The sequence below is a fragment of the Marmota marmota genome, unplaced genomic scaffold, assembly GCF_001458135.2.
Source record: "Marmota marmota marmota unplaced genomic scaffold, marMar, whole genome shotgun sequence".
NCBI classification, from domain to species: Eukaryota; Metazoa; Chordata; class Mammalia; order Rodentia; family Sciuridae; genus Marmota; species Marmota marmota.
In genome coordinates this window covers 27,749,601-27,760,239 of record NW_026000026.1, presented here as the reverse complement: position 1 = coordinate 27,760,239, position 10,639 = coordinate 27,749,601, and the positions used below count along the sequence as shown (strand labels likewise).

General features: G+C 54.9%; 1 protein-coding gene across 1 annotated transcript in view; it reads right to left on the bottom strand.

Moving 5' to 3' along the window:
• LOC107143420 (tyrosine-protein phosphatase non-receptor type substrate 1-like) overlaps positions 1-10,639 on the bottom strand; it is a 38,491-nt gene that overhangs the window by 19,174 nt on the left and 8,678 nt on the right. Inside the window, exon 3 of the mRNA XM_048810558.1 lies at positions 1,939-2,292. Within this exon, the coding sequence (XP_048666515.1) occupies positions 1,939-2,292 (354 nt within the window). The remainder of the gene's footprint in view (positions 1-1,938; positions 2,293-10,639) is intronic.

Below are 10,639 nucleotides of genomic sequence, written 5' to 3'. Positions count from 1 at the left end.
CCACCCACCCACCAGGGCTTTGTGAGCATCCCCTCGACTCTTTACAGAGTCCTGGGCAGGGGCCATGGTCATGACCATTTCATAGATAGGGAAATGAAGGGCTCTACAGGAGCCAGGCTTCACCTAAGACCACGCAGGTGGGGAGCACAGCCCCCTGGCTCCTGTGGGTCTGTCCCTGCATCCTCCAAACAGCCTGGGAAGATCGGTACCCAAGGCAAAGTACCATAAGGAAGATGTGGCATCTGGCCACAGCCACCCCTGCCCCCTCCATCTCCCTCTTTGTCATCCAGAGCATCCTTTGGGCCCAAGACATGGCAGAGAGGACCAAGTATCTACTAGGAGTCAGAAGAGAGAGTCACCTGAGCTGCTGGCTGGCTGTGATTGCCTTGGTGGGCATGTGATGCTGGGCCCTCAGGGTTTTTGTTGGTGACACCTGCAAAATCAGGAGGAAGCCACCTCCCTGCCTACCTCTGGGGTCATGAGAGTTGGTGCCACCACACCCAGGACAGAACACTGGTGTCATCCACATAAAGTAATCGTACTCTCTGACCCAGGGAGCCTCTGCAGCAGGCATCCACCTGCAGGGGATGATCACCGCGAGGTCCCCACGGCAGCACTGTTTTAACAGCTCAAGATTGGGACCAACTCAAATCTCTACCAACAGAATAGGGGAGGATCCACAGTGGCACGGTGGATGATAAATCACCTGTTATTCCATACCCCACGCAGAGATATGGGATCCCAATAAGGAATGAACCGGATGGCACTGGGGGGAAGTTTTTGATGTAAACCAGCCTCAGGGTCTGAGGGTTGTGCTGAATCTCGGGGAAACCAGTGAGGGGCAGAAACTCTGGCTCCCTGGCCAGTGGGTTCCAGGAGCTCTTATTCAGCACCTCCACTGCACCTTGCTCATCTGCAGACAGTGTCAGCAAGAGGCAGCACAGAAGCGGGACTGGAATGGGACCTGGGTTCCCAGCCTGATCCTGGCACTAACTGGCCATGTGACCTTTGGCGGGTCGCTGGCCATGCCTAAGCCTCCAGCTCTTCATCTGTCAATGGGGCTGAGCAGATGGATGAAAGGTCCTTCCTTTGCTGACCTTCCTGGGCTCAGGAGTTAGAAAGAGAATCCTGGGCTTCTGGCAGGAAACTCAAAGTGAGCAATTTGCTTCCTGAACTGGGACCCCTGTGTCACCCACATGGGGAACGTTGCCTGATGAGTGACCCAGCTCTGCCCCTGCCCTGCAGGGCCTGTGAGGGCTGGTCCCTGGGACACAGGGATTTACGGCGGACACAGAGCAAAGGCCTCAACCTCTTGGCAGCTCCTCCACCAGGGCCCCAGGTCTACAGGGAACCTGAGCCTGTCAGAATCCTCTCAGGTGCTGTTCCAGGAGGGGAAGAAAGGAAAGCATGCCCTGCCCCCTCCCTGCTCTGGAGGGCCTGGTCCTCAGGGAGGGACAAGAATATAAGGAGGTGGGACAAGAGCTTCAGCCTGGGCTGCTCCCTGCTTCTTCCATGGCATCCAGAGCAGAGCCTGGCACACGGCAGGCCCTCGAGGACTGTGGTATAAAGAGAAGGCTCACCCCACGGGGCAGTGCTCTCTGAAGGTGGCACTTGGTCTGGCTCTGTGATTGGCAAGTCCCTCAAACCCTCAGAGCCCTCAGCTGGGGAGCCACAGGGCTGGGCCAGACTGGAAAAGGTCAGGGCTGTGGAGCAGGCAGGTGAGGGGTGCAGATGCCCCCCATTTACCAGCCATGGAGCCTGGACCAAATAGCACGGCCTCAACAGGCCTCTGCCTCCCTGACCTGCAGAAGGGGTGACAGCAGGTCATGACATGAGCACCCAGTGCTGCTCCTGCTTCTCAGCTGTGGCCCCCAGGATGGAGGGCGTGACCCCTGACCTCCTGTCCCACCCCAGGGAGGAGGAGGCAGCTGCACTCACCTCGCACAGACAACTCGGTGCCTGGTCCAGACTTATACTCCTTATCAACAGGGGTCGATTTCTGGAACTTCACACAGTAGTAGGTGCCGGCGTCTGCTGGGGTGACGTTACTGATGCGGATGGAAAAGTCCTTGTTGTCCCTCTTTGTGGCATCTGAGAGATTTGTGACTCGGGGGAAGTGGCCTCCTAAGAAGTTGTAGATCAACTCCCGGCCTGGCCCTGCCCCCTTAAACCACTGCATGGGCCCCACAGGGAGCAGGGAGGTCACAGTGCAGTGCAGAGTGGCCGACTCTCCAGCAGCGACAGACACTGACTTCTCAGGTTGAATCACCTGCAGCTCCTGTGCAGCCGCTCCTGGGGGGAGACACAGGGTGGTTACCGTTCATCCTGGAGGATCCTGTGTGTTTTCTCAACAACCAGTTTCCCTGATTCACATCCCAAGAGGAACCCGAGCTCAGCGCAAGGCACATGGGACCCTGGGGGTCCCCGGCCGAGGGAACAGCACGGGAGGAGGTGCAGAGGAGGAGGCCACCCGGTGTGTGGGGACTGACTCTGCACGGCCTTGTATTGTTTCAAGCTGAACCAGGACTACGACCCTGCACTGTGGAGCTGCACTTAGCAGCCTAGGGAGTGGTAAAGTGGGAGCACGATGGCTGGAGTCCTGGCCCAATAGTGTCCCATGTCACCTGGGGCCATCACTCGGGCAACTGAAAAGACCCAGTTGCCAAGTGCCACCCTGGGCTTGGGCAGGCCTTTCTGGCTCTCAGCGCTGCCTTCTTCATCTGTAAAATAATCACTATGAGTCCATCCAAGTCCTGTCCAGGAGGACTGGACAAGCAGAGACCGGGGACAGTGGCAAACAGGAGCATCTGGAGTCAACAGACCTGGTTTGAAATGTGGTGTGCCCCTTATCACATGTGACCCTGGTTTATCCATCAGGTGTTAGTTTCCTTATCCACAAAAACAGTTATAACACCCCCCAGTCCTCTGCTTTATTTGCAAAGAAAATGAGATTCCCCCAAAAGGAGCCCCTGACACCCGGCTGGGCACAGGGGAAGTCGTTTCTGGTCCAACAGTGGATGAAGGGTGGGGTTGCTATTCAAACTTCACTTTACCAGCCCTCACTACTCTCGCTCAGGCCAGTTCTGAGCTGGACCATGGGGACTCCCAGGAGTGGAACCTAGTCCAGGCCTCAAGGGTTCCAGGCTGGGCAACTGGAAGGAGTCTTGGGGTCAGCGGTGGGAGAGGCCTGGGCTCCAAGTTGGAGACCCTGGAGCGTGTGAGACAGAGACCCCGCAGAGAGTCTGGGGGGCAGTGCAGAGGAAGGACACAGCCCAGAAGATGCCCGGGCAAGTGGGGTGGGCTGCAGATGCCCGGGCACCGAGGGAAGGGAGCTCAGAACAGGTGTCTCCTGGGCCCCTGGTTCTGAATAAGGTGGAGGTGGGCAGGGGAGAAAAGAAAGACCACGAAGAGTGGGATAAACACACAAAGCCATCCCTCGGAACTTGCGGGGACAGTTCCAAGACCCTTCCTGGATACAGACCCAAGAATGCTCAAGTCCCTCTTATAAATGATGTTGTATGTGCATGATGTCTGCAATCCTTTGTGTACCGTACGTCACCCTGGATTACCGACAGCCAAGCGTCGCTTAATGATGGGTACAGGTTATTGGGCAGTTTGGTCACTGCTTGAGCAGTACAGTGTACTCACCCACACCTAGATGCAGTAAAGCCGACTACACACCTAGACTAGGTGGTGTGTGTATGGTTGTAAGTGTGGTTAGCTGTCAAGTGAAATGTCATTACGTAGTGCAGGACTGTGATGCCTAACACAACGTACATAGTTGTTAGACTGCATTGTTTAGGGAATAATGGCAGGAAAAACGTCTGTGTTCAGTACAGATGCAGCCATGGTAGGCCTAACTGTGGCTGAATGTGTCATGTGGAACCTGAGGATTTGGAGAGACAACTGCATACACAGAGACAGAGACACAGAGAGACAAGTCAGAGAGGGACTGGGATGGGAAAAAGGGAAAGACAGAGACAGGAGCGGCAGCCTGGGACACGGTGGGATGAGTGATCTGGCTCCCCGCTGGGTTCTCCACTGACCTTGATGGGACCTTGTCCACCAAACAGGGCTTCAGCCTCCCTGAGTGGCCCCTCCAGCTCTGGTGGGCAGGAGAGAGACCCTGCAAGTGTGCCCACGGGCCCAGGAGCTGGCACTGCCTCACTGGGAAAGTGTCCATGGGGAGGTCCATGGGCCCAGTCAAGCCCAGGGCCTGAAAGCAGGTTTGTCACCATCTGTCCATCATCCTGCCTCACTTCCCCTCCCGCCAGGGCTCACCCTTGAGGCTCCAGGGTCAGCCTGAGCACGGCCTGATTCTCACAGCACCAGGGAGGAAAGCAGAGCCTGTAGGGGACAAGGGCTGGTCAGCGTCAGCCAGCCCAATAGTGGGAGGCATGTAGAGAGGCACAGCAGGTACAGGCCAGTTGAGGCCTGGAGACAGGAAGTCACCTGGAGTCCCCAGAGGCAACACCAGCCCCTGCCCAGAGCACCCAGCCAGCGACGTTCCTCCGGGGTCTGCACTCACCAGGAGACCAGCCCAACCAGAAGCGGGGCCACAGGCCTGGGTTGGCTCTGCCCCACCCTCCTGGACCGCCATGCCATCATCTACCAAGCCAGGTACCGGCATCCACCCCGGGGACAGTCAGTCATGAGGACTGTGACAGAGCTACACATAAACACCTGCCACACACGTGCTGCTTAAATTTTAGTTCCTATTCCTATTATTATCACCAAGCTGCATTATTATATATTTGATTTTGTCTGGATGGTTCTATTGCCCCCCACTAGGATGTTGGATCTACAAGGGATGGCTTCCAACCTCCTGCCTGGAACAGGATCTGGCGCACCCTGGGTTGTCACTAAGTATATGTTGACTGAACACATTGACGAGTGGAGGAGGGAGGGGGTTCTATTTGCTCTGGGATCCAGACAAATCCCCTCTCGGAGCCTCCTTCTTCGTCTGTGAAGTGGAGCTAATATTGGCCTCTCTAGGTGGTGGGGGGCCTGGGCCACGGCTCTCGGTGATTTTCACCCTTATTAGTATCAGCGCCCCCCAGGTTTGGGTCAGCGACAGGCCAGGGCACTGCGCTGGGGAGGCGCTTCGGCACCTGGCAGTGGGCTCCCAGGAGCAGGGCTATTCTGTGCAGCCGGAGGCCCGCCATCACACCCAGGCAGGCGACAATAAAATCTGGAGTTGGGTAGGGCTGGCTCCCCCTTTTTTTTTTAGATCCTCTTGAGCTCTCTCCACCAACTGCAGCCAGATTTAGGCAGCTTAATTAATTAGCTAGTGTTTATAAAGCGTTTGAAGAATTTTAAAAGTGCGGCGTAAGTGCCAAATATTATTTTAATCTGGGTATGTGTGTGTTTCTTCCAAAGAGAGCCCCCCCCCCCAATCTTGCTCGCTGTCTTTTCTCTTTCTCTGCAGGTTCTGTTCTGGGAACTGAGCTTGTTAAGAATCGCTCCCGTGGTCCAGGCCTGGGGTCATCACGCTGGTGTGGCTGACAAAACCCTTTCCTGCTCTCCCTGGCCCTCCTGGCAGGGTGAGACTATTCAGGGGCCCCGGGCAGTCTCAGGGAAAAGGGGTGCTGGGCAGGCACAGCCAGTCGCTGTTGGTGGGAGGGGGAGTTGGAAGGCCCTCTGCAGAAAGCAGTTTGGCAGGATGGACCAGAACTGTGGGAACCATCCACCAGGGACATCAACTCAGATATGGAGAGGGCCGCCTCTAGAAAGATATAGAAGAAGTTAGAAAACCAACCAATGATAGGGATGGCCCAGTGCATGAGGGCCTACCCCTTCGTGGAAATCCAGGCAGCAGTAAAGTTACCATGAAAACTGTAGTCACACGGGCAGTTTTCATGGCCTAATTTTAAATAACACTGCAGTTATGCAAATAAAACCTGTTCATTGCAAAGCATTTAGAGGAAACAAAAAAATATAAAAACAAAATAATTTCATATAATACCATCAAAGAACTGCAATCAACATTTTGATGGAGAGTAGTTAAAGTAGGAGTGAATGGAAATCATACCTTCAGAGAGCTCAGGGTATGTGCAGACTTTTTGGTTTGTTCATTTAAGTGTCCTTATAAAAATGAAAAATTGGGACTATCCTAATATCCAAGGGAAAGAGGCTGGTTGACCCCACTGCAGTCAATCCATGTGACGGCCAAGGGCACAGCCATGAAAACAGTATAGAAATGCCACAAAAATGTGCCACAGGTCAGAGTGGTCCCACACTACAAGTTTTTTTGGGTGGGTGGGGTGGGGTGGGGACATTGAGGATTAACTAACGGGTTATTAATTTGAGTAATTGGAGTAATTTACACAGGAGTTGGTTTGTGTCTGTTTTTTTGTTTGCATTACTTGTGCAAGAGATGAAGGAAACCTGTGCTCTCAGTATGATTGCAAATTTGTAAAATAAAATGAAACTATTTATGAACAACTCCAAGTTACTATCCAAAGCTATAAAAGGCTACTCTCTCTGGATCGTGACTCTAAAACTGATGGGGGTTTTCTCTCTCCGCCCCCCACCCCGACTTCTACTTTGGATATTTTTAAGATTTTTTCTAAATCAAATGAACATTAAAGAATACATTAAAGAATACAGTGCTTGGCGCACACCTGTAATCCCAGCTACTCAGGAGGCTGAGGCAGGAGGATCCCAAGTTTCAGGGAAGCCTGGGCAACTTAGCAAGACCATGTTTCAAATTAAAAAAAACAAAAACAAAAAAAAAGCAGGGCGGTGGGGAACTGAGAATGTAGCTCGGTGGTAGAATTTCTAGGTTCAATCTTCAATTTATATGTAATATAAACTATACATAAATTATATAATATATAATCTTATTAAGTGTAATAAAATTATATTTATATTTTTAGGTAATCTAATTTTATTAAATATTTTATATTAATGTTATATTTTATTAAATATAATAAAATCTTGGGGGTATAGGTCCGTGGTAAAGCTCTTGCCTATCCTGCAGGAGGCCCTGGATTCCATCTGCAGTACCTCAAAACAAACATAACACACACAGAATATATATAGTATCTCATTTGTTTAAAGAAATCCATGCATGTAATTTGCTTGTTACATTGTGTGTTTGTTGTCTGAATGAATCTGCCTTCGGGGGATTTTGTCCTTTTGCTCACCACTATGGCCCTGGCTCCTGATGACTGTGCCTGAGTATGTGCTCAATAAATATTTGCAGGTGATCAATTGCATGTCTAGAGAGAGAGAGGTCTTGAATACTAGGTAAACACCCCATGTTGGGGTGTAGTACACCTGGGAAAAGAGGCCGGGTGTGGGATGAAGTGGGAACATTTTACTGTTACTTTATAGTAAATAATATATTGAATATCTTAAAGCTTTGGGTCTTTGTTTTGTTTTGTTTGCAGTGATCACTGAATGCTTTTTGTAAAAAATTCAAGTGTTGATGCAGAGGCTGTGAGTAAGTTTTCTAAGGGGAGAAGTAACTTCCCCAGGGTGGGGCACATGGCTGTAAGAGGAGCACACGTGGCTGTAAGAGGAGTGGCCTGGTGGTAGGACCCGTTTCCTAGACCCTGAGCCCCCGGCTGTGGATGGCGGTGCCCCTGGCCACCCAGAGCTTGACACTTGTGGTAAGGACAGGTGACAACATTGGAAATAGACCTCAATGCCCTGGACAGGTGGCTCTGCTGGCCACTGATCCCTGTGACCACGGCTGGCCACTGCTCCCTGTGACCACGGCCCCACCACCCTGCCTCCTTTCTCCTCCTCAGTTGGCCACAGAGGGCTGGACCACTGTGGCCAATGCCAGAGGTGCGCCGGGGTGGGGCTGAGCATTGACCACAGGGCTTGGAGACACACAGGTGACTTTTCTTCTTAAAACAGTGCTCAGGTGGTGTTTGAGGTTGAGAAAGGATGAAAACAATTTTTAGAAGTGGAAAAAAAAAAAAAAGCATGGATGAGAAATTAACCTAGAGCTGACGCCCGTGGGGAGGGAGGCAGGGCCATGCGACATCCCGTGATTCCCCAGCCCCGTTGGCCAAGGGACCACAACTGACGTGCTCACTTCTGAGCAGCCGCTTGCTCCTGCAGGGAGGCTGGCCTGTCCCCCACAAGCTCTGGGCCACCAGAGCGGGGACCGCAGGATGAGCTAGTGACAAACCCTCCCACCAACTCAAGGAGGCTCTGGCTGGAGCCCTGGCAGTGCTGGGGCTCAATGACCCAAGAGGCCTTGAGTGACACCATGGTCCCCACAGCAGAGGCAGCCTGGCCTCCCCCTTCCCCGACCACCAGGGCTTTATCTCAGGGCTGCGGTTATCACCCATGCACTGGCACCTCACCCGATGTCACCTCTGCTCCCTTCGGTTGTGATTTAATGGTTGTGAGAGTGCGAGGTGCAGGAGCGTGCAAAAGGATGTGTGGAAATAAGTGTGCATGAGAGGGCCCACAGGACAAGGCAGGTGTGTGTGTACCTGTGCGTGAGTGTGCAGAGCACCGGCACCCCTCACACACACACTAAAGGGTGGGCCAAGGGAGTGTGAGCGCATGAGTGTGGAAGACGCGCGTGCGCAGGGCCGTGCCGAGGGCAGCAGGGCTGTGTGTCCAGGGGCTCCTGGACACTGGCACGGGGGTGGCGGGGCATGGTGGCGGCCTGGTGCGGGGGAGGGTNAGAGCTGCTGGGCACGTGTCCGCACGTGCGCAGAGAAGGGGCCACCGCGGCGGCACGCGTGTGGGCGTGGCGTGGGCGGTGGGGTGAGTGTGGCAGGTGTGCGCCCTGTGTATCTGTGCACGCGCGTTTGTGAGTGTGGCCAGCTGGGAACACACCTGGCACAGGTGAGTTTCTTCCCAGGCTGTGGGGGAGCAGGGGCGCCAGGGCCCTCCCTGTCCATCACAGCTCCCGGGGGCGGGGCTTGCGGGGCGCGGCCCAGGCCCCGCCCTGAAGAGGTGCTGAGCCTCCCAGGTGCGTGTGGTCCCCGCTGGAGAGCACGGCCACGCATGGAGGCAAAAAGGGCCCGGGCTCAGAGGGGCTGCCCGTGCATGGCGGCGTGGACTCCGTAGCTAGGCGGCCAGCTCAGGCTCCCCGCTGCCTGGCCTCTGGAGGTGGGACCATCCCTTCACCCCTCCAGCCCTAGTCTGCAGCCAGGCCGCGTCCTCCATGCCCCGGGGTAGGGCAGTAGGCCAGGCCCTGCTCCTGACAGCGGCCAAGACTGTGGGTGGGCAGTCCTGGACACGGGAATGACCACGCACCCGCAATCAGTGTCCAGAGGAGGCCTGCAGAGGGGCCCCGGAAGTGGCGCAGGATCTGGGAGACTTCCTGGAGGCTGAGGCCCCTGAGCCAGGTCTTGGAGGTTGACAGAGGCGGGGTGGGGGACGGACTCCAGGGGTTGGGGCTGGGGTGAGCAGAGGCAGAGGTGAGACAAGGGCCCTGCACAGCCTGGGGGTCAGGGAAGAGTCTGTGGGATGTGCCACCTGGCAAGTGGAGATGTGGGCAGCCTGGGCCTGGGCTAGCCTGGGGCTGGGCTAGCCTGGCACCCTGAAGGTGGCTCCGGTTTCCCATCTGAAGAGCAGGCTGGCACCCTGGGTGGAGATGCCCCATGCACTGTGGTGGACCCCACAGCTGCACCGAGGCAGCTCTCACGGGGACGTGTGGCCTGGTGGCAGGGTGGCTCCCTCCTCACCTGCACTGTGGGCAGCTCTGAGGACTGGCCCCTGATGCGTCCTGGCGGCCCTCCAGGAGGCAGCCAATGCCAAGGTGCTGAGACACGTGGTGCCGAGTGTGGGCTCTGGGGCCAGAAGGCCCGGGTGCATCATCCCTCCTGGGGCACTTGGCCAAGTGGCTCTTGTCTAAGCCGCCACTTCCTCACCTTTGGATGGGGTTGCCCTCGCCCTCCCAGGAGACATGCTCAGTGGTCAGAAGAGGCTGGACGGGAATTCCACACGTCCTGGCTCCTCCCTCCAGCCTAATAGTAGACTCAGCCTGGCTCACCTTCTGGCACTACAAGCCCAGAATCTGGCCTCCTTCCACCACCTCACTGCCCAGTCATCACTCACCTGGATCCTTGTGGTAGTGGCCTCCCTGCCTCCACTCCCCTCTCTATAACCCACATTTCCTCTGCTGCCAGGGGAGCTCTGAAGCCTGAGTCAGGTGACATCCTCCTTTTCCCTCTTAAGGCCCCTGCTGCACTCAGAGTGAGACCCAGAATCCTCATAGGAGAGCCTTACTCTTTCTCAATTATGCCACTCACCTCCCCTGCCCACTACAGGGCCTTTGCACCTGCCATTACCTCTGCCTGGTACTTTCCTCCCTTAGGTATCTACATGGCTGGTCCCCTTGCCTCTGATCTAAGAAGCCTTCCCTGGTCACATGATATGACCACTAATGCCCTTCATGCCTCTTGATTCGCTTTATTTCTGTGCCCAACATATTGCACAGTCATCTAATTTTCTAAGTCTCCATCTCCCTACCCTCGACCTCTAAGTCCTTTGGGAGCAGGGACTTAGTTTTGCCCCACAGTCTTAGCCCAGGGCCTGGCATTTGTTTGAAGGAAGGTTTTGGTCTGGATTCTCACCCTCCTATCTATGTGACCCCAGGAAATGTCCTAACCCATGTGGACCTCTGGTTCCTCCTCATCTACAGAAAGGGGACAGTGACGAC